The sequence below is a fragment of the Sinocyclocheilus rhinocerous genome, unplaced genomic scaffold (genome assembly GCF_001515625.1).
Source record: "Sinocyclocheilus rhinocerous isolate Xijiao unplaced genomic scaffold, SAMN03320098_v1.1 scaffold469, whole genome shotgun sequence".
Taxonomy (NCBI): Eukaryota; Metazoa; Chordata; class Actinopteri; order Cypriniformes; family Cyprinidae; genus Sinocyclocheilus; species Sinocyclocheilus rhinocerous.
Window position 1 is genome coordinate 1,456,192 of NW_015636034.1, and position 20,703 is coordinate 1,476,894.

The following is a 20,703-nucleotide window of genomic DNA, read 5'->3' on the forward strand; positions in this document are numbered from 1 at the left end:
ACATGCACCCCCTCTCATCTATTAGTCTTTAGAGTGAACAGTTGTAATTAAGGCACATTAATCCAATGAGCCGAAAATCCGGTGCGTCTGCACACTATTCAATGCGCAAGGCCTTTTGTTTGTTTGATTACAGCAACAAAGGGAATAGGGCTGCACGATTATGACAGGAATCATAATTGTCGATTATTCCCTTGAAATTGTAATTGATTATTAATTACAATTATCACAATTTACACTGATTGATGTTTATACCATTGTTTGAAGCAACTTGTCATTTTTTTATATTAAAATAAACAAGCTGAAAACACTCGGTAAAACTTTTTTGCTATTCTATAGTATTAAGCCTCAAATGTCAATTATAGCCTACAATGGATTGCTTTCTTCTTTAAATAAAAAGAGTAAAAAATGTGCATGGTATTATAATGTTATTCTAAAATTAACATTAAAACAATTGAAAAACCCTTACAATAACTTGTAGAAAGAAAAAGAAAACGCATCTTGCACACAAAATAACATAAGTGGACTTTGAACGATTATGTAATTGTGGCATCCGTAATTGTAATCGCGATTAGGAATTCGATTAATTGTTCCGCACTAAAAGGGAATCATTTAATGTGATTCACAGAATAAAGGTATTGACACACTGCCGGGCTTGTGCTGTAGACAAAGTTCATGAAGTTTCGAATCTCTGAAAACCATGCCCAGGTAACATTTCACACCAAAAAAAAAAAAAAGGAAATTAGATTACAGTCTATTTTACAATGTCCTTGTTAAAGTGTAACATTACGTACAGACTCATTTTAATAAAGGGATAGTTCACCCAAAAATGAAAATTCAGTCATTAATTACCCTCATGTCGTTCCAAATCGGTAATACCTCCATTCATCTTCAAGGCACAAATTAAGATATTTTTGATGAAATCCAAGAGCTTTCTTACCCTCCATAGACAGCAACGCAACTACCATGTTCAAGGCACAGAAAGGTAGTAAGGACATCGTTAAAATAGTCCATGTGACATGATGGTTCAACCTTAATTTTATGAAGCTACAAGAATATTTTTTGTGTGCAAAGAAAACAAAAATGATTTCTTTGTTAAACAGGGATACCACTGACAGTGTGGTGTGAGTCATGCTGAGAAGATTGAAGAATGAGGTAATGCCTTATGTGTGGGATGATGTCATCCATAAGAATGCTGACCCCCACCCGCTACCCCTTTAACTACATATTACTTACTATAGGGTTAGGGTTAAGATAAGGGGTTTGATTACAATGATTTTTGTAATTTAAATATAAGTAGGCAGTGCACAATAAGCACAAATTTCTTCTTTTCCTGTTATTCCACTGGGCTGTTGAATGCTTGATTCTAATTGGTTGACAAATGCTTTACAGTGGGCACTGGGCAGTTATCTTTCAGTAAGTGCACAGATGTGAAGTAGGTTATGGTCTTTTGGGCACATGACAGTTTTAACTTCACCAAATTATTTCAGCTATTTAAAAGGCCATTCAAAGATATTGACCAAACAAATGCAACATCAAAGCCGCACAGACTCATTTCTTTCTCTCTCTCTCTCCCTTTCTCTCCCTCTCTCTCTCTCTCTCTCTCTAACTGCTTATCAGTGGCTCAAGTCCCTGTTATTAGTTCTGTTTTTGAGTTGGCAATGGATGGGACGAATAAGAAAGCAGTTCTACATACACTTCTTAAAGACAGAAAAATGCATAAATGTCTTGAAACAAAACTTCTGAAAATGTCTTGAGGTGTGGTAAGTAACCATGGTTTTAGCAGAATAATTGACAACAGGCCGATGAATTATTAAAAAATGATGCACACCCAAGGTGTAACGGCCACTCCGCTTTGCGTTATTGCTGCATTACCACCTTGGGTATGCATTATTTTTAATAATTCAGTTGGCCTGTGTTTTTTTTTTTTTTTTTGCTTTATATTACAATGGTAAGCATGCAATTATATTAAAAACGTTCTTCATGTTGTTGTTTTTTTGTAGGTAAAATGTAACTTATTTCTTTTAATTTTGTGGGAAAATATGACCCTGACACGTTCTTGACAGATTTTGTGAGATTTTCCTCAACAGCACAATGCTGTGCGAACACGCAGTTCTTTGAAGTGTAATTTTGGTGCGGCTCTTCTGCTTTCTTTTTTGGTATATGTCAGTGATGTCAACTTCTTAAGAGAGACGGCACTCCACTGATATCTTGAATATCTCATCTGCCGTGAAAAAAGGCAAAAGAGCATCAGCGCTTTCACAATAGTGCTGCTTAGTCCTAAAACCTAGAAGAATATTGGCATTTTCCCTCAGATATTTTTAGAATAAAGGTTTTTGATTTATGAGTAAATAAGGTCTGTCAAACCGTTCTCATGAGAAAACGTAACCATTTTAATAGTTGGTGATTTCATATGAATTTGTACAATTATATTTGATCGAAAGCATGAAGGTCCACCCCTAAACCTAAATCTCAATTAGGGATGCTCCGATCCGCCTTTTTCGCTTCCGATATTCGGTATTGGCCGATACCGATCCGATACCAGTGAAGTTTTTTTCCCTCATTTAAATAAATGTAGAATTTATATATCTCTGTGTGTGGAACTCGATCCGAGAAAAATGGCACTATCGGAGCCGATACCCGATATGAATACCGGATCGGCGCATCCCTAATCTCAATGGGGCAAAAGCAGATCGTACAAAACACACAAATGAGATCCTAGAAATTCATCAACTTGGCAAAATGTAAAACAGTTACAAATTGTCAGGAGAGTGTGCTTAACATCATGTGAATAGACTTTTACGCTTTTCTCTACAACATGCTTAACCACAGGCCTTAATATACTTCCAAATTGAATCATTCTGAAACCCATATATTCCAGGTTGGCCTACAAATTGATGTCACAACTATATTACGTTAAGTAAACCGTAAATGTTTTGGGTTGTTGTTTTTCTTGATAGCATGTCTTCTGTAGACCTAAGTGTGTTTATTTGATTTTAAACTGTATGTAGGGTGCACTAAAGTGATTTTTGTGCCAGGAAAAGTGTGAAATGATATGTTGTGTTTGTGTGCGACTATATGTGTGTGGGAGACAGAGAGATTACCTCCAAACAGGAAAGGGAGAGGGGATTGCGCCTAGCTTGATGTAATGCTATGTGTCAGACTCAGTGGAGCGCTATCATCTGTGGGAGGTCATTGAGTACAGAGGGATATCCTGCCTACATAGACACACTTCATACTCAAACCTGCTGTGATCCCGTAAGACAATGGCCAGACTGCCTTTGGCTAAATCGCTCAAATTGAATATGTCAAACAAGATTCCAGAAGTCATTGCCCACAGCTGAACTAAGTATTTGATTCATGTTGGGCTGCCTACAGGCTTCAGTCTGATATCATGCCCATATGTTCCCTACTCTTTATGAAAATGATGGCAAACTAGGAATTATCAAATTTAAAGGAAAGCCAATGATTGTTGCTCAGTGTGTTCCAGTCACTGATCTATAATAGAGAATAACTGAGGAAATGTAAGCATTATTATTAGTAACTTACTAAAGTAACTTACTATGTTTCTATTCAATTGTTATTATGTTAAATACAAATTCAGTCTTATTAAAAACATTAGGCTGCTTTTAGCCTTATGTTGGAGTTGGTTCACTTTCCAGCAATGAAACTAAAAGTAAATAATTAAATAAATTAGCATGATAATATGGTGTATCGGCGATATCACAGGCTGATGATAGGACGATATAACAATTGAGCATATCGCCCAACACTAATTAAATAACAGAATCTTGATTTAACTATTGAGGCCCATCAAAACTACAGGCTCTGGGGCATTTTAAATGAAATGCACAAGTAGTTGACGCCAGATTTGCCACTGAAGTGCAGAAAAGAGATGTGTCAAGCCAGAATATCCCCCGTCAGAGAAAGCATTTTCAATACCACGCTACTAGCTTGGTCCTTCAGTCCTCCCTGGCATCCAGTGCATGAAAAAATAGATGTGTGCCATGTGTCTTTTTACTGAAGCTTCAAATTTGTTTAAATACCAGAGCACACTGTCATGCGATACTGTAGAGGTTAAATCACACACTTCGTAAAAAGCAGTCGACCTTTTACATTTACAGCTTGTAGTTAAGAGGTTTAAAAGCTAGACTTCCTTTCATGCAAGCCATAAAACCTCCTTGTTGTGTAATAAAAATTCATTCTCTGAAAATTCATTTAATTTCATGCTCTTCAAGACTTTGGGAGCCTCCTTTTTTGGACACTGGAAATTATTATTTTTTAAATGAATGTAAAATAGCATAGTATGTTAAAAATAAAGCTATATTAATAACTTTTAACCAGTTGTGAATGTATGATGAAGTCAGTTCCTCTCAAGTTCACAAGAATGTCCTAGCAGAGTAATCACAGGTATAGTTCATTAAATTAGCTACTGTCCACTATTTTCTTTTTCTTTTTTTGTGGAATGATTTGCTTAAAGTCTGTTTAACTTTCTTTAAAATAAATGTATTATTAAATAAAATAGATGTGAAATAAATGTAGTTTTCAAAATAAGTTTTAACCAATGCACATGAAATACAGATTTTGATTTTTATGTATAATTTTTATTCTTTTTTAAATGTATAAATTTGTGTAAATAATTATATAATTTTAATACATTATTATATAGTTTGATTAATTGAGACAAAGCAATCAATTTTTTGCTTGCGTACTAGTTTTTAAATAGATTTTATGTAGCTGACACTGTAGATTTCCAGAAGCGCTCTGTTACAGCTAATGGCATTAATGAAGTTCTGGACAGCAGCTGGGGTTAAATTCATGCTCTTCTAATTGACTGGCTTTAATTGTCCATTGATTCAGGATGTAGTTGGGCTGAGGATGATTGAAGTCTCACACAAAGTCAAGATCCTGTAGAGCTGGAGATCAGACAAATAGATCACATGATGGATCAACTCAATGTAGCACAGTGATGAGTCATCATTGCAACACACACACACACACACACACTCTTTAAACCTCTTACCCTCAGTACCACTGCAAGCTCCTCACTAGCCCTGCCCTCCCAGACGTGATGGACAGATGAGCTAATCCCTTCGTTTTTCAGCCAATCACAGCGACTGTTTTCGTTTTCCAGGTGCTTGCGTTCTCATGGTGTTTCAGCTTCCTATTGGTCCATACCAGGTGTCAAGGTTAGATTTAGCACAACAGGAAGTCAGTGATCTCATCCCCCCCCCTGTTCACTAAAGTGTCTGTTTGAGCTGAGATCACTTTTTGGATTAGGGTCAGTTACAACATCCTTATATAATGGTCTTTTCTTTTTATCAATGTGTGTGTGTATGTTCAGGATACTTGTACCCGTTTGTCCCTGTTTATCCTTTTAAGGACATGTCGGATTGTGTAACTCTTCGGACAACAGGAGACCAAGCGCCAAATGTTAATGACATACAGTGTGATAATGCCACACACAGACTCAAAGCTGATTGGTCAAAGTCTCAGTGTTGTCTGTCCCCTTGTCTCTATCCATCATGATCTGCTCATTGTATCCACCCTGCTGCTGATGATCGAAAATGTGAAATATTTCCCAAGATAAAAATCATGTGCCACTTCGATTTACCACAACAATCAGATCAAAAACAATAAGATTCTCATGACCTCTTTCTGTTCTTCAGATTTTTGGGAACAAGATGTTCATTCCCTCACTGGATGGAGCTCTGTTTCAGTGGAACAGGGACAGGGAGAGTATGGAGGCTGTTCCATTCAGTGTCGAGTCCCTGCTGGACTCCTCGTACCGCATCGGAGAGGACACTGTGCTTGTAGGTGGCAAGTCCCTCACCACGTATGGCCTTGGCGCATACAGCGGCAAGGTAACTCAAACCCTTTTTTTCCAATTGTTTTTTAGAACAATAAATGATTGATGTGCTGTTGTGGCACTATGCAAACTCTTTTATCATATAGTATCGGTTGTCAGCTTTAACCTCGCTCTCTTTTTCTCTGTAGTTGAAGTATATTTGTTCAGCGGTGGGCTGCAGTCGGTGGGGGGACGAGGAAGGAGAGCCAGAGGACGTACTGTTACTCCAGAGAACACAGAAAACTGTCAGAGCCGTGAGGCCTCGCAACGGGTTTGAGAAGTAAGAAATACCCGCAGGCTCTGTTGATCGCTTCACGTGACCTTGCTTTTGATCTCACAAATGATACAGAGGTAGATTGGATGCACGGTATGCTAGGTTGTATCAACATTGCGCAGCTTGATATTGAAAAGCAATTGTAGAAAAGTAGTCATCCTAGTAAAATGCCAATTGTTTTGTGTTTTCTCTCCCTGTTAGATGGAACTTCAGCGTGGGAAACTTTGAGCTAAAATTCGTCCCTGAGATTCAGTCCAACCTCAACTTCCTTGAGGGGGAGGCGTCTAATGGGGAAACATGGCGAGAGGTCAGACGTGAAGCACAACACGTCATCCAAGAGGAGACGGACGCACAAACCAAAAATCATGCGCATCCAAACTCACACACTCAGGTAGAGGGCTTAGACCTGGTCATTAAGGTTTCTGTGCCGGACTGGAAAGTCATGGCCTTCAGCACCAAACCAGAAGGACAGCTGATCTGGGAGCATCAGGTAACACAACTCAACCTGTTTTGTTGACATTTGGAGTCTCAGCTAAAACATGTGATTTCACATTTTTCATGGTTTCTTCTTTTCTTTCCTTTTTGTGAAGTTTTGCACACCCATTGCCTCTGCATGGTTGGTTGGAGGGGGGAAGGTGACGCCCATTAGCCTGTTCGATGACACCTCGTATAACTCCCACACTGAGACTGAGGCTCAGGAGGACGATGACATCATGGAGGAGGCCCGTGGGGCCACGGAGTCCAGCGTTTACCTGGGTAACACATACTTGACATTTGTTTTACACACATGAATGTGTTTACATCTGGTATAAAAATTGGCATTGGCTGAACCAATTAAAAGTCATGTCTAAATACAGGTATAAACTGGGTCTCAAATGTTTTTGTGATCCGTTCATTCAAGCTACATTTGGAGGGGGTAAATGCTGATGCATCCTAGGCAACAAGGAAGGACCGCCTCCTGACCTGTCAATCAACATTTAAGATAAAACAGAAGGGCTATAACTTTTGCCAACTTTGCCAAATGTAGTTAATACAGCTGCTCAGCTAAAATAAGTATTCTGTTCATTTTGCTAATTTTGGGTCAGTAAGGTTTTTTTTTTTTTAGTTGAATACTTTTTTATTCAGCAAGGATACATTAAATTGTTTAGAAGTGACAGTGAAAAAAAGTGACTTGTTTTAAGTCATTATTTGGAATAATGTTCCATTTTAAACACATGCTGTTCTTTCTGATCATGAAAGAGTCTTGAAAAAATTACAGCTTCCACAAAAAAATATAAAATATATTAAACAGTATAATGGTTTTTATTACTTATAATAGTAATAAATAATTATTGTGCAGCAAATCAGCATATTTCAGTTATTTCTGAAGGATCATGTGACACTGAAGACGAGTATAGACTGTTTGAAATTGTAATTTACTGTATTTTTGATCAAATAATGAGATGAGCAGCACAATAGACATCTTTCAAAACAAATTAAGTTGGTGGTGTATGCAATTTCAAAATCCCTTTACAGGAGATGCATTTGAGACACGTGATTTTTTTTTTTGGTTGAGGAATAGAGGCAGGTAATGGGAATCTAAAATGTGATTTCTCTCATTAAAGGAATGTTTCAGGGTCAGCTTTACCTCCAGTCCTCTGTGAGAATCTCCGAGAAGTTTCCATCGAAGCCCAAAGCTCTGAACGGGTGGAGCAGTAACAGTGACATGATGCCACCACCTACGGTCAAATGGAAACCCCTTATCCGTAAGTATATTACACATCATACACACAAAAATAAGACCGTACTCAAGACATTGTGATGTTGTCAATAACACGTGTCCATTTCCTCCTAGACTCCCCTTCCCGTACTCCAGTCCTGGTGGGCTCTGATGAGTTTGATAAATGTCTGAATAATGACAAATTCTCTCATGAGGAGTACAGTAATGGGGCTCTGTCAATACTGCAGTATCCATATGGTAAGAACAACTGTCATTCAGTCCATTTCAACACTTGGTATGACTGTGAACATGTGGTTTGAGAGAGAATTTCAGCTCCTCACCTTCTTCTCGGTTTCCCAATGTAGATAATGGATACTACTTTCCGTACAGTCCTCGTTACCGTAACCGGCGTGATGAGACGGCAGTGAGTGTTCTGCTGAAGAAAGATGGAGAGGGGTCACAGGTGAGAAGGAAGGACCCTGTGCTGCTGCTGCCGTGGTGGAAAGAGATTCTGGGCACCATCATCTTCTGCATCGCTGCCACCACCTACATCGTCCGCAAGTTCTTCCACCCGCCCATAACATACGTGCGGGTAAACAAAAACTCTCAATATACACAAAACATCTTATATTTTTTTTATAGTGTCAAAATAATGTCAGTGAAAAGTCATGTATGTTGTTCTGTTTTAATTCATCTGTGCAGCAAAGAAAGGAGTCTGAGACACAGTGTCAAACTGACAGCAAGTTTGAACTGGACATTACAGAACCCAAAGAAATTGTTGTCACAGAGACACGTCCTTGTGAATATGTTTCTAGGTAAGTGAGCTTGCATTTTTAATTTTATATTGATGTTAATGCTGATTTGGGGTCCATAGCTTGTTCGTGTAAGATGGTTAATTATTATTACAATTAATTGTTGATGTTAATTTAAAAAACTGAAACCGAAATAATGAATAGTAAATGCAGATTTATTTATTTATTGGAGACCAAGTTAAATCTACATTTACTATTCGTTGTTTCTGTTTCTGTTCATTAATAGAATGTTCATGTAAAGTATTCCAGGGTTTTCAGATTCAGGAGGGCACCAGTTAAAAAAATACTACAGCAAACTTACAACTAGTACTAGTTCAAAGAAAAAAAAAAAAATCAGAAATAATGCCTATTTTCAAACACGCTGCATTTTCCATTTTTTAGACAAACAGGTAGTCTCACTCCATACTCACACCATTGGTTGAGCCAGTGTCCAGCTCAGTCAGGTTGCTCAAACACATTTCACTTCCATTTGGTGCTTCCCGAAGTAACTTTACCTTTAAATGAAGAAGTAAAAAATGCATCAGTCAGAATTACAGTTGGAGTTCCTCTTTTAAATATGGAAATTCAAACTCATTTCCTAAAATAGTTTACACTTGTTTGCACATGTTGCATTAGAGACTTGCAGTTGCTGAATGTGGAATGCACAGATGGCATCATGATCATATTTTGCTTTTAAATTCTCAAGGGTAAATGCACAGCTATTATGACTCAAGTGCTCTTGCTGTGCAGTTTATTTGTTGTTTGAGTTTGATTGTTTTCAAGTGACGTTTTAAATGACTAATTTATACAGTATGTAACTGTTTTAGTAGGCTTCTCTGCACGCTCTGTTGAGCTCAGTTGAACGCCGACACACAGCTGTTCTATTGTACAACATACAGTGGTGATTCAGATCAGCAGAACAAAGTCCAAAGGACTTGTTTCATAACTGATTTGTGTTTGTGTTTATCAGGTACTTGACAGACTTCGAGCCAGTACAGTGTTTGGGACGTGGTGGATTTGGTGTCGTGTTTGAGGCACGCAACAAAGTGGATGACTGCAACTACGCCATCAAGAGGATCCGTCTACCCAACAGGTATCAGTCAACACAAACATTAGTGCTCCATAAAAAACATCCATTTGGGAGACAAGTGTGTATGTTTGTCTGTAATGCTATGTTTGTGATTGTAGGGAGTTGGCTCGGGAGAAGGTCATGAGAGAGGTGAAGGCTCTAGCTAAGCTGGAACACCCAGGCATCATCCGTTACTTTAACGCTTGGCAGGAGAGCCCGCCCCAGGGCTGGCAGGAGGACATGGACAAACGCTGGCTCAAAGACGCAAGGTGCAAAACGTGGCCTTGAACAGAAACCTGGTGACTTTTGATAAATACAGGGTTGTTGCGGTTATGGATAGCCAGAGAATTTCAGAGAAGTCCCATTTCTGGGCTGGTAAAAGTCTCTGAAAAATCCTCTTTTGAATAAACATTTTTATAGTTAGTCAAGTCAAGTCACTTTTATTGTCACATCACCACAGCACATGTGCCTTGGTGAGTGAAATTCTTGGGAGCGTGCTCCAGACAGTGCAGAAACAATTTACATATAAACATACAGACCTCAACAGATGACAATGCAATATACACATACATATAGTCAGTACGCACAGTGTACTATTAGACATACTTACAGTTAGCACTACACATAATACACAGTATGTACATGCTTACAGTTAGCTATACACAGTATGTACATACTTACAGTTAGCAATACACATTATACACAGTATGTACACATTCTACATTATGTAGACATATATACACATAAAATATGCGAAGGTGCAACAGATTATACATGAACTGGATACGCAAAATGTCATGGATGTGCATTGGATGGTATCCAGTGGTAGCAGATAGATTATTGTATTAAATGCAGTGTGTATGTATAGTCCAGTATTGAACTTTGCTTGACTCAGTATTGAAGTTATGCTTAATTCTACAATGTTTAATCTCCTAAATATTCATGTCAATTTCTATTAAATGATTTTTCAAAATGGCAAAATGGGAAAAGTGACGTAAATACATCAAAAAGTGTAAATATAAAAAAAAAAAAAATTTGAATTAAAAAAAGAAAAATTAAGTAGGACCTGTTGGCTGACACTTTTCTCATGATCAATGTTTAAAACATCATTTATATATATCTATATATATATTTATTAGGGATGGGTCACGATTTTCGAATATTCGATTAGTTGATTTAATTATAGAATATCGAATAGGTTGTGCGATTATTGTCTTTACAATTTCCCCATGTTTTCCGTGCTGATGCGGTGGTGATGCGTTCATGTAAGCAAAGGGTGGCGCTGCCAATAACGCACCTAAAAGCTGTCAAAGACAACTGAAGAACACATTGTCTCACGTGCACACTGTAGACTTGCGTGGCATAAAAAAAAAAAGACTTGTGTAGCATATAATGGTTACAATAACTTGGGATGATGTCAAATGAGAGCTCTGTGCGGACCACAAACACTCACGACTGGGTTTGAGGTGTGGCTGAATCCGTATTCAGAAAGGCGCGGAAAACAAATAATGTGTTCTACGGAGCGATTAAAGGGACATGGTTAGCCGCTTGCTAGCGGTAGCCTGTTACATTACAGTACATAACATTTCACTTACCACATAAACAGAGTAAGGAGAGATGACTGATAGGATGATGGCGAAGTTACAATCATTATATGGCTTGAGTTAAGGTAGACTATCTTCTGAATTAAACAGTTTATCATACAGATTGAAAGCGTGAATCCCGTCTCTCTCTGTTTATGGGTATTTGTGCGTGCGGGAGGGGTGCGATTTTCGAATAATAATCGAATAATACCCAGCGATTTTCGAATATTATTTTTGCTTGGAATGCCCATCCCTAATATACATTAAAAAAAAATTCAGATAGGATGCATTAAAAAAGTTACAGTACAGGCATTTATAATGTTACTTTTTTCCAAAAAGAAAATGCAGTTGTTTTGATTTTTTTTTTTCCTATTCATCTTTTAATCCTTAAAAAAATTCTACCAAAATAATAAGCAGCAAAAACTCAAGATTGATAATAAGCACTATTATTATTAATTAGGTACCAATAATTGAGAACCAAAATAGAATATTAGAATGATTTATGAAGGATCATGTGACACTGAAGTCTGGAGAAATGATGCTGAAAATTCAGCTTTGCATCACAGAAAAACTTCAATACAATAAAATAGAAAAATTTTTGCTTTAATTTGTAATATCCCACAATTGGTTCAAATAAATGCAGCCTTGGAGCTGCATTAAGCAGACTTACCTCAAAACCAACAGAATAATTCCAAACTTTTGACCTGTAGTGTAAATGTATGTTTGCAGTATTTTTAGTATTTACATACACCTGTCTGTCTGTGTGTCCAATTAAATTTTTCTCAATTTATATTTTGATTATAAAAATAAATCTGGAAGTGAGGACATAACTTGAAGGATCCTGTTGTTTATTTTTTCTTTAGCACTGCTGACTGGCTGCTGAGTTCTCCTGACCACATGGAGGCGTTCTCAGTCAAGGTTCCTGTGGCCACCCCTTCTCCGGTGGACTCCTCATGCATGTGTGCGGCCGGTGGCGACACGAGTGTGTGTGTCGGAGATCAGGTGTGTGTGGAGGGCCTGGGGCCGGACAGTATGATGTCAGAACGTGACAGTCAGGCTGACCCAGATGCTATCCCGGAGGTCTCCGATTCCCCGCACTCCTTTGAACTCTGCCCTCCCCGCACAGTTACTCACGGCGACTGCACTTCTTCCTCCTTCGACATCGTCTTCGAGGACTCAGGCTGTGAACACCAGGACAATGACAGTGACCTCAGTGGAAGTACACCTGTGCCACCTGCGTGCCTTTCACAGTCTGGCTCCAAACCTCAGCGTAGTGCGTCAGCGGGACCTCCCTCTTCCGTACCTTCAAGGCCCACCTCTCTGAGCCTGGCCCCCAGCACCCCCTGTCCTGCCACGCGGCCCCCGCTCACACCTAAGGTCTACTTGTACATTCAGATGCAGCTGTGCAGGAAGGAGAACCTGAAGGACTGGATGGCTCAGAGGTGTCTGCCTGAGCTCAGGGAACACGCTCAGTGTTTGGACATCTTCCTGCAGATCGCAGAAGCTGTGGATTTCCTGCATAGCAAAGGGCTTATGCACAGAGATCTTAAGGTTGGTGTTAAAAATGAAAACGTGCTTGCATTGAGGGCTTTTCCGAAGCAAACTGCGCTTCATTTTCTTTTCTTTCTCTTTCTCTCTCAGCCATCTAATATCTTCTTCACAATGGATGACGTGGTGAAGGTGGGAGACTTCGGACTGGTCACTGCCATGGATCAGGAGGAAGATGACGAGGAGCTGAGTACCCTCACACCAATGCCAGTCTATGCCCGTCACACTGGCCAAGTGGGCACCAAACTCTACATGAGCCCAGAACAGGTCAGTTCCTGTCACTCACTGCACAAACTACTCACAATTTAGTGTGAAAACAGCGCTGGTGTTTAACATACAACAAGCCAAAGGGAAACGCTGGCGGGAGATAAAAACAGCATAAAGGAGGGACCTGAGTCACATTTAAGGATTTGAATGTCAAAGAGACTTAACGTGGGCTCTTTTGACTTGGGCCAGTTAGCAACCACATAGCAATATATCTAAGAGCACCTTAACAGACTCGTAACCATCAAGGAGGTGACATTTTTATGGCCAAGCACCACTTGCATTTTTATTTTGATGTAAAATGTCAAAATAGATTTATTTAAAAACTATTTATTTGTCCCTTTCATTTCTTGCTTTTCCCTCTGTAGCTGTCTGGGAATTCTTATTCTCACAAGGTGGACATTTATTCCCTCGGCCTGATTCTTTTTGAGCTTCTCTGTCCATTCCGCACCCAGATGGAGAGAGTCCGGGTAAGACCATTGTTCAGATTTTTAGGGTCTGTAAAATTTTTGTTTTTGAAAGTAGTCTCTTATGCTTACCAAGGCTGCATTTATTTGATTAAAAATACAGTAAAAATCTAAATATTGTGAAATATTATTACAATTTAAAACAACTGTTATGTAATTTATTCCTGTAAAACATTTATTATTATTATTAAAAAATATAATAATTTTTTTGTAGCAACATAAATGTATTTACTGTCACATTTGATCAATTTGATTTGTCCTTGTTGCATAAAAGTATTTATTTCTTTCCAAAAAAAGAAAAAGTCTGAACGCTAATGTACTCATGTGAATGCAAGAATAGAAATTTTGAATAGAATATTTGATTATATTGTACGGAATGATAAACCTCTAACTGTTTTTCTTTCAGACTCTCACAGAGGTCAGAGCCCTGCAGTTTCCTGCTGCTTTCTGTAAGGCCAATGTCCTGGAAGTAAGTTTGTTTGTGTTTGTTTGCCTATTTTGCAATGGTGAGTGGGAGGGACCTTACAATTGGGAAATCCTAAAGATGAACAACACTTCTAGTGCCCCCTATAGGTGCAAAGTTACATTTACAGCATCAACATCTCCAGTTGAAACTGTTTTTCACTCATACAGCAGCAGAATGCAGTTGTCAGACCTGTTTTAGAATACTAAATTTAGAATACTGTATTTGTATAGTACATACCACAACATATGTTTTAAAACAGCTTTACAGAAAACTCTTCTGTTCACCCACCATTTTCTATTCTGAGAATAAAAAATTATCTTGCCGTTGGTTATTCATTCATATAGACAATCGTTCTCTCTCTCTATATATGTAACCCTGGACCACAAAACCAGTCATAAGTAGCACAGGTATATTTGTAGCAATAGCCAACAATACATTGTATGGGTCAAAATTATTGATTTTTCTTTTTTTATGCCAAAAATCATTAGGATATTAAGTAAAGATCGTATTCCATGAAGATATTTTGTAAATTTCCTACCGTAAATATATCAAAACTTAATTTTTGATTAGTAATATGCAATGCTAAGGTCTTAATTTGGACAACTTTAAAGGGGATTTTCTCAATATTTTGATTTTTTTTGCACCGTCAGATTCCAGATTTCCAAATAGTTGTATCTCGGCCAAATATTATCCTATCCTAACAAACCATACATCAACGAGATGGTGCGCTGTATGCTGTCCCGAGTGCCCGCCGAGCGGCCAGAGGCGTCAGAGATCACAGAGGCCCCTATATTCCAGGAGCTGGAGGTGCCCTGCAGAATCCGACAACGCACTCGAACATACAGCGCTTCATCTGCAGGACGACCGTCGCGCCAGATATCCTCCTCAAACTAGAACTCCCACTCAAAAACAGACACATACTGTGCCTCATCTGCGGGATGACAAACACAACCAGTCACCACCTCTTAGAACGCACTTCATTCAGACACTACCGTACAGATAAAGAGCAGATAAACTGAGCCCATCTAAACAACATATCATTCCACGAACCTCTACAACTGAAACCAAACACATCGTAACCATAAAACAAGCTGCCCGCTGTGGTGTTTGTGCCAAGGGCGTTCGCTGATTTACAATAAGCCCCCATCGCATTTCTTTCAACTCATCGTTGACCAATCCCATGATTCCAAACTCCAGAAGCACACACACACACTTGCTGTAGGAGGAGAGTTGTTGTTTTTCCAGTGCTAACGAATGCTGATGAATGACCTGCCTTCGGACGCCGTTCACTCTGCATGTCTTAAACAGGAAGTCGTGCGACGCGTGCTTTCCTGTCCGAACGGAAAATTGTACGAGTTCTTTTTCTCCTCTAATGTAAATAGGCTTAAATAATAAGCAACAGAGGCTTTGTGTGCTTTAAAGGCGCTCGTTCAAGACCGAACGCACAAGTTCAGAGGCATTAGAGCCACTCGCTGTTACAGTGTTAGTGGCTTGATGAACGTGAATCTGCGTGTGACTGAGCGGACGTGGAAATATTCAAACTACCTTTAAGCTGGACTTTGAGACACGAATGACACGTTTGTGATGATGGTCAGTATGAGACTTAGAATTGAATGATTTGAAACTGAGACTTTGAACATCATTCTGTAAAATACTTGTTGTCATTGGCAGCCAGAAAAGTAGTTTACTGTATTTCAAATCATTTTGAAACACGAATTGTGATAATTTTCCTAAAAAAAAAAAAAAAACTGAATAAGAAGTGCTTTGACTAATTACACAATAAGAAAGGATAAAGCTGGAGGAATCACTTCGACCAAATATTCAGCACACACCCTTAATTGTAACATATCAGGTAATTACTGATTGTATGATTTTTCTTACCAATTTTGATTAGAGGAACTCAATTTTCTTTTGTATATGATGGAATTTTCTGTATAGTAACTGCTTTTTACAACTTTTTTTTTCAACTTCTGTGGGCGATTTTCCTAAGAATTGTTTGAGAGAATGGCGATAGAGTGGATCTTTATGGTCTCTGGTGACAGATTTGATCTCTGTGGTCGTCTTAAAGAGCACCGGGTGCCTCTGCACCTTCAGGAGCCGCTTCCGTATGTATGTGAATACTGGTGTGTTTCCTGAACGGGGCTGTTATGCTGCAGAACGGACATGAGATTATGACCTTTGACCCTTAATCACGAGGACTGCATCCTGTAATCCACGTCAGGGACCACTTGTGAACCCTTCAGCTTTTAACCTGTATCTGTGACCCCGACCCAGTGAAGACCGCAACGAGTGCTGATCCCGTTTGTTCAGATCACTGTGGCAAATCCTTCCAACGGCTCTCTCCCTGCCTAATGATCTTCTCCAGTCTCTAGGTTTAAATCGGTTTTATTCATGCCTGTTTCATTGTTGTTAATGTAGCATTTGGTTCTGACAAGTCTGTTCCTCCAGTGTTTTTCAGATGTTTTGTTTTTTCCTTGTGACTGTTGATATCCCTGTTTCATGTTCATGTTATTTAGCCCAGCCATGTCTCCTGCCGTCTATGTAAATATGTTTATTTGTTTTTATTTATGTTGAGAACAAAAATCAATCCGTTGGATTGGTTTGAGGCATAAATAAGGTATATGAATGCACTTCATCCAGTGGAGTGCGTTGAATTATTGTGACTTCTTACAAGTCAGAATTTAATAAACGTTCTATGATGTTTGTAAAAGTGCTTTGTTTTTTTTAATCATTTTTTATGGATGCACTTTTTGCAGCAGTTTCCTACTATAAGGCATGTTTTATATACTGTTACCATGCTTTTCCAAGAATCTTTTATAGCACCGTGAAACAAATTTTTCTAAAAGTTGTTTTGCTTTTATTTTTTTAAAGTTTCTTTGTTTGACATGCTGAATACAAAAAAAAAAATCACACACAAAAAAAAAAGTATCATTAAAAGTGCCCATGAAAAAAAAAAATGTTGACAACTTATACAAGCTAATCTGGTATTACTCATGCATAACACTGAGCTAACAACAGTTTAACATAAACACTTGCCAAAGTGAGTCAAAAACTTCAGAAGTGCACATTGGATGATTTCTCTTTTGTGACTAGTCCCACAATGCTCTGGAATGTTTCTGAAAGCACTAGAATATTCCAGAATTTTACAGAAACTTGTGGAATGTCCACATCATTGCAAAAGCAAAATATCTTGCAAAAAAAAACAAAACACTTATTTGTACTAAACCAATGTTTCATGATAAAAGTTCTCAAATTTATCTGACCTAAATTTCGATGCTACGTGAAAATAAACAATACAATAATAATCATTACAGAAGAACTATAAAAATGTTTTTAATGAAACATTTGTTACATTGTGTAGTAGTATATTTGATGGTTAAATACCACAAAATGCCATAAGGGAACGCTGTTGAGCTATAGTTAGATTATCTACAGCCACTTAATGAACTTTTAATACACCAGAATGTGTGGAATGGAATAGAAATCTTATCACATACAATTTGATATTATAATGACTCCAGAAAGATTTGTAGAGAGTTATGCTTGCTTTATAATTTTATGTCCCAACCACGTAAATCTCCTACAGAGAATAACCCCACTTCAACGGCATTGTACGTGTCTATTATAATATTGCTTTAGTCCTAAAATATTTTATATTATACCTAATGTTTATATCATTTGTTCTGGGTCATTTATCCTAATTACCGGATTAAATTCCGCGCTGCTTATCAATCAATGCGTACTTCCGCGTCTCGCCCGAAAACTCGTCATGTCCGGGTGTCGATATGCGTCTCGGTACTGCAGCGATAAGCATCGGTAAGATGTGAACGGGAAGAAAAGATAAAACAATCTGCCTCCAAAACGAAAGCATCGACGACCCTGTCATCCTTTGTCTCCCGTCATCCGCTAGTGACTAGCAGCGGATTCGCCGCCGACTGTCGGCCGTATCTGCGCGAATGGCCGCGGAGGTTCGGAGGGCCCTCGGCCGGGGCTGGTGTCTGACACTCGGCCTGGCTCGCGGAGGCCTTCACGGCACCGTACTGCGATTTCTTCTCTTCATCACAGCCCTCAGCGGACTGGTCCGTCTCCCCGCGGCCACGGAGGCGAAGGAGTGCGATAAAACGTGCTTGAACGGCCAGTGTAACACCGCCAGTGGCGTGTGTGTGTGCGAGCCGGGATGGGTCGGGGAGCAATGCCAGCACTGCGGCGGCCGCTTCAGGTGAGACACAGACAGCTCTTATTCCCAGCTGATGCTCGTGACATTGACACCAACGCGTCTGATACATGAAGCTCTTTCAGAACACGCTGTAACTTTTGTCATAGCTTGGTTTATGTGTGGTAATAGTAACAACGTATCATGAAGGCTATTCTTAGGGAATTATGAATATATACGACCTGCGCTGAAACTGGTCTTTAACAGGGTGCTAATTTTGATTTCGTTGGAGAGCTTGAAGCCCTCAAAGTTGTATATGGCTCTATATAAAATATTTGGTGGGGGTCCTGTGAAGTGTGTATTCTTTTTACATTTAAAAGTATAAATGTGACCCAGGACCACAAAGCCAGTCATAATGGTAATTTTTTTTTAAATTGAGATTTATACATTTGAAAGCTGAATAAATAAGCTTTCCATTGATGCATGGTTTGTTAGGATAGGACAATATTTGGCTGAAATACAACTATTTGAAAATCTGGAATCTGAGGGTGCAAAAAAAATCAAAATATTGAGAAAATCACCTTTTAAGTTGCCAAATGAAGTTCTTAGCTATGCACATTACTAATCAAAAATTAAGTTTTGATATATTTACGGTAGGAAATTTACAAAATATCTTCATGGCACATCTTTACTTAATATCCTATAAGGATTTTTGGCATAAAAGAAAAATGTATAATTTTGACCCATACAAGTTATTGTTGGCTATTGCTACAAATATACCCGTGCTACTTATGACTGGTTTTGTGGTCCAGGGTCACAAATATTATTTTAACAGCTTTTTCAAACATTTTAGTAACCACAAAGGATAAACTTTAAGGTGTTGTCATTAATTATCACTTCAATTATGAAAGTATGTAGCAAAACATTATATTTTTAATAATTATGTCATTTAAATAGTTGAATGTTTGCAACCTGTGGGCACCAAAAAACAACTGGTTTGCATGAGCCGATTGGGCCCTTAAAATTTTGCTCATTGAAATGTTGGAATGTTGAATATTTTCGCTGAATATCTGAATATTTCGCACACTTGTCATCAATTATTGTTATAGTTTATAATGACTTGAGTCTGTTGTGTCATACTTATTTGGGACTGTACTGGGACTGTAAATATCTCCATAGCAGTGGCTTAAATGCCAATGAACAGTAGTATTTTATGGTTTCATTGGAATATGAATTTTGCCTCATGCTGCTCCATCATGGGATGCGACTCACTGATGGGCAAAGTCTGGCAGAGACACTGGCTACATTGGAGGCTTTGGGTCATGTGGTGTGAATCAGGCCCCAAATGGCTGCGAAGAGACAGGCAGACTGAAGCCAAATGATCATGTGGTGTCAATCATGAATCTAACACAGTCACGCTGGAGGCAGAAACCATTCTGCCATTTCATCTCAGTTCAGGAATGTTCCTGTCCTGCTAATGACCAGGAATAAAGTCTATGGAACGCAGTCTAGATTCACTGCTAGCTCTGTTTTTCTATGTAGATTTCTGCAAAGGAAATGCATATTGGGCATATTGTGGGCACACGTGTCATCAGAGTAATACATTAATAATATTTCATTATTTTGACACTCATCACAGGTTCCTTTGTAATCCGACTCATGTTCTTATGTGATGTTTAATCATTGATGTTGTGCAGTGATCAGACCCAGCTGATAACTAAAAGAAACCTACATTTCAGTATTGAAATAAAGCTGAAATAAAATAAAATATAAATAGCAGACTAAAAACTAAAAAAAAAAAACAGCACGACAATTAGAAATGCTTGCTTTAGCAACTACCTGTAATATGTTTAAGTTGTACTAAAAGTACTACAACTAACTGTAAAAAAATTAAAGCTAAATAAAGCTAAATTTAAAAAAAATTATTAATAAAAGTGCAATAAAAATGACCAATGCACGTAATAAAATTACTAAAACTTTAACTAAAATTAAAATTAAAATTAAAAACGAAAATGTAAAACCAAAAGCTATTTTAAGATAATAAATACTGTAGTAGTATATGAATAATAATACATAACACTGATAAGATGATGTTGGATGTTTGACTTTTGATATGGAGAGGCTTTGTGTATTAGACATGCGTTGTGTATGAGACATACTTCCCTAGCAGTGTTGGGAGTAACGCATTACAAAGTAACAATATTACAGTAGTATATTACTTTTTGCCGTAACGCAGTAATATAACGCATTACTAATAAAATTTGAGTAATATTATTACTCGTAACAATCGCAGTAACGCACGTTACAACAACATATTTTAACTCAAAATTAAGTGGTGAATTTATTTAGCAACACCGCAAAACTTCTGTTTATTCAGCTGCAGCCATAGGCATTTTCTGGTTTTCTTCTTCTGCGAGGCGTATTTGGAGTTTCAGCGCGAGAGCGCCCTCTGGCCTTTGGATGGAGATTTACTGCTGATAACAGAACCGTGCTTCACTGAAAGATACGCATGACAATCGCAGCTTCTGTCGAATTGCGATCTCG

At 38.3% G+C, this 20,703-nt stretch overlaps 2 protein-coding genes across 2 annotated transcripts in view; both read left to right on the top strand.

The window, feature by feature from the left end:
* LOC107747580 (eukaryotic translation initiation factor 2-alpha kinase 3-like) overlaps positions 1-16,508 on the top strand; it is a 31,991-nt gene extending 15,483 nt beyond the window's left edge. The window contains exons 3-17 of the mRNA XM_016562175.1: positions 5,667-5,861; positions 5,995-6,125; positions 6,321-6,609; positions 6,710-6,875; positions 7,724-7,864; positions 7,954-8,076; positions 8,184-8,410; positions 8,521-8,633; positions 9,580-9,702; positions 9,798-9,947; positions 12,125-12,812; positions 12,903-13,076; positions 13,442-13,543; positions 13,947-14,011; positions 14,719-16,508. Coding sequence (XP_016417661.1) covers positions 5,667-5,861; positions 5,995-6,125; positions 6,321-6,609; positions 6,710-6,875; positions 7,724-7,864; positions 7,954-8,076; positions 8,184-8,410; positions 8,521-8,633; positions 9,580-9,702; positions 9,798-9,947; positions 12,125-12,812; positions 12,903-13,076; positions 13,442-13,543; positions 13,947-14,011; positions 14,719-15,025 — 2,994 coding nt within the window. The 3' untranslated portion in view covers positions 15,026-16,508. The remainder of the gene's footprint in view (positions 1-5,666; positions 5,862-5,994; positions 6,126-6,320; positions 6,610-6,709; positions 6,876-7,723; positions 7,865-7,953; positions 8,077-8,183; positions 8,411-8,520; positions 8,634-9,579; positions 9,703-9,797; positions 9,948-12,124; positions 12,813-12,902; positions 13,077-13,441; positions 13,544-13,946; positions 14,012-14,718) is intronic.
* Positions 16,509-17,765: 1,257 nt separating this feature from the next.
* Positions 17,766-20,703, top strand: part of LOC107747592 (attractin-like) — a 28,562-nt gene continuing 25,624 nt past the window's right edge. Inside the window, exon 1 of the mRNA XM_016562188.1 lies at positions 17,766-18,225. Coding sequence (XP_016417674.1) covers positions 17,963-18,225 — 263 coding nt within the window. The 5' untranslated portion in view covers positions 17,766-17,962. The remainder of the gene's footprint in view (positions 18,226-20,703) is intronic.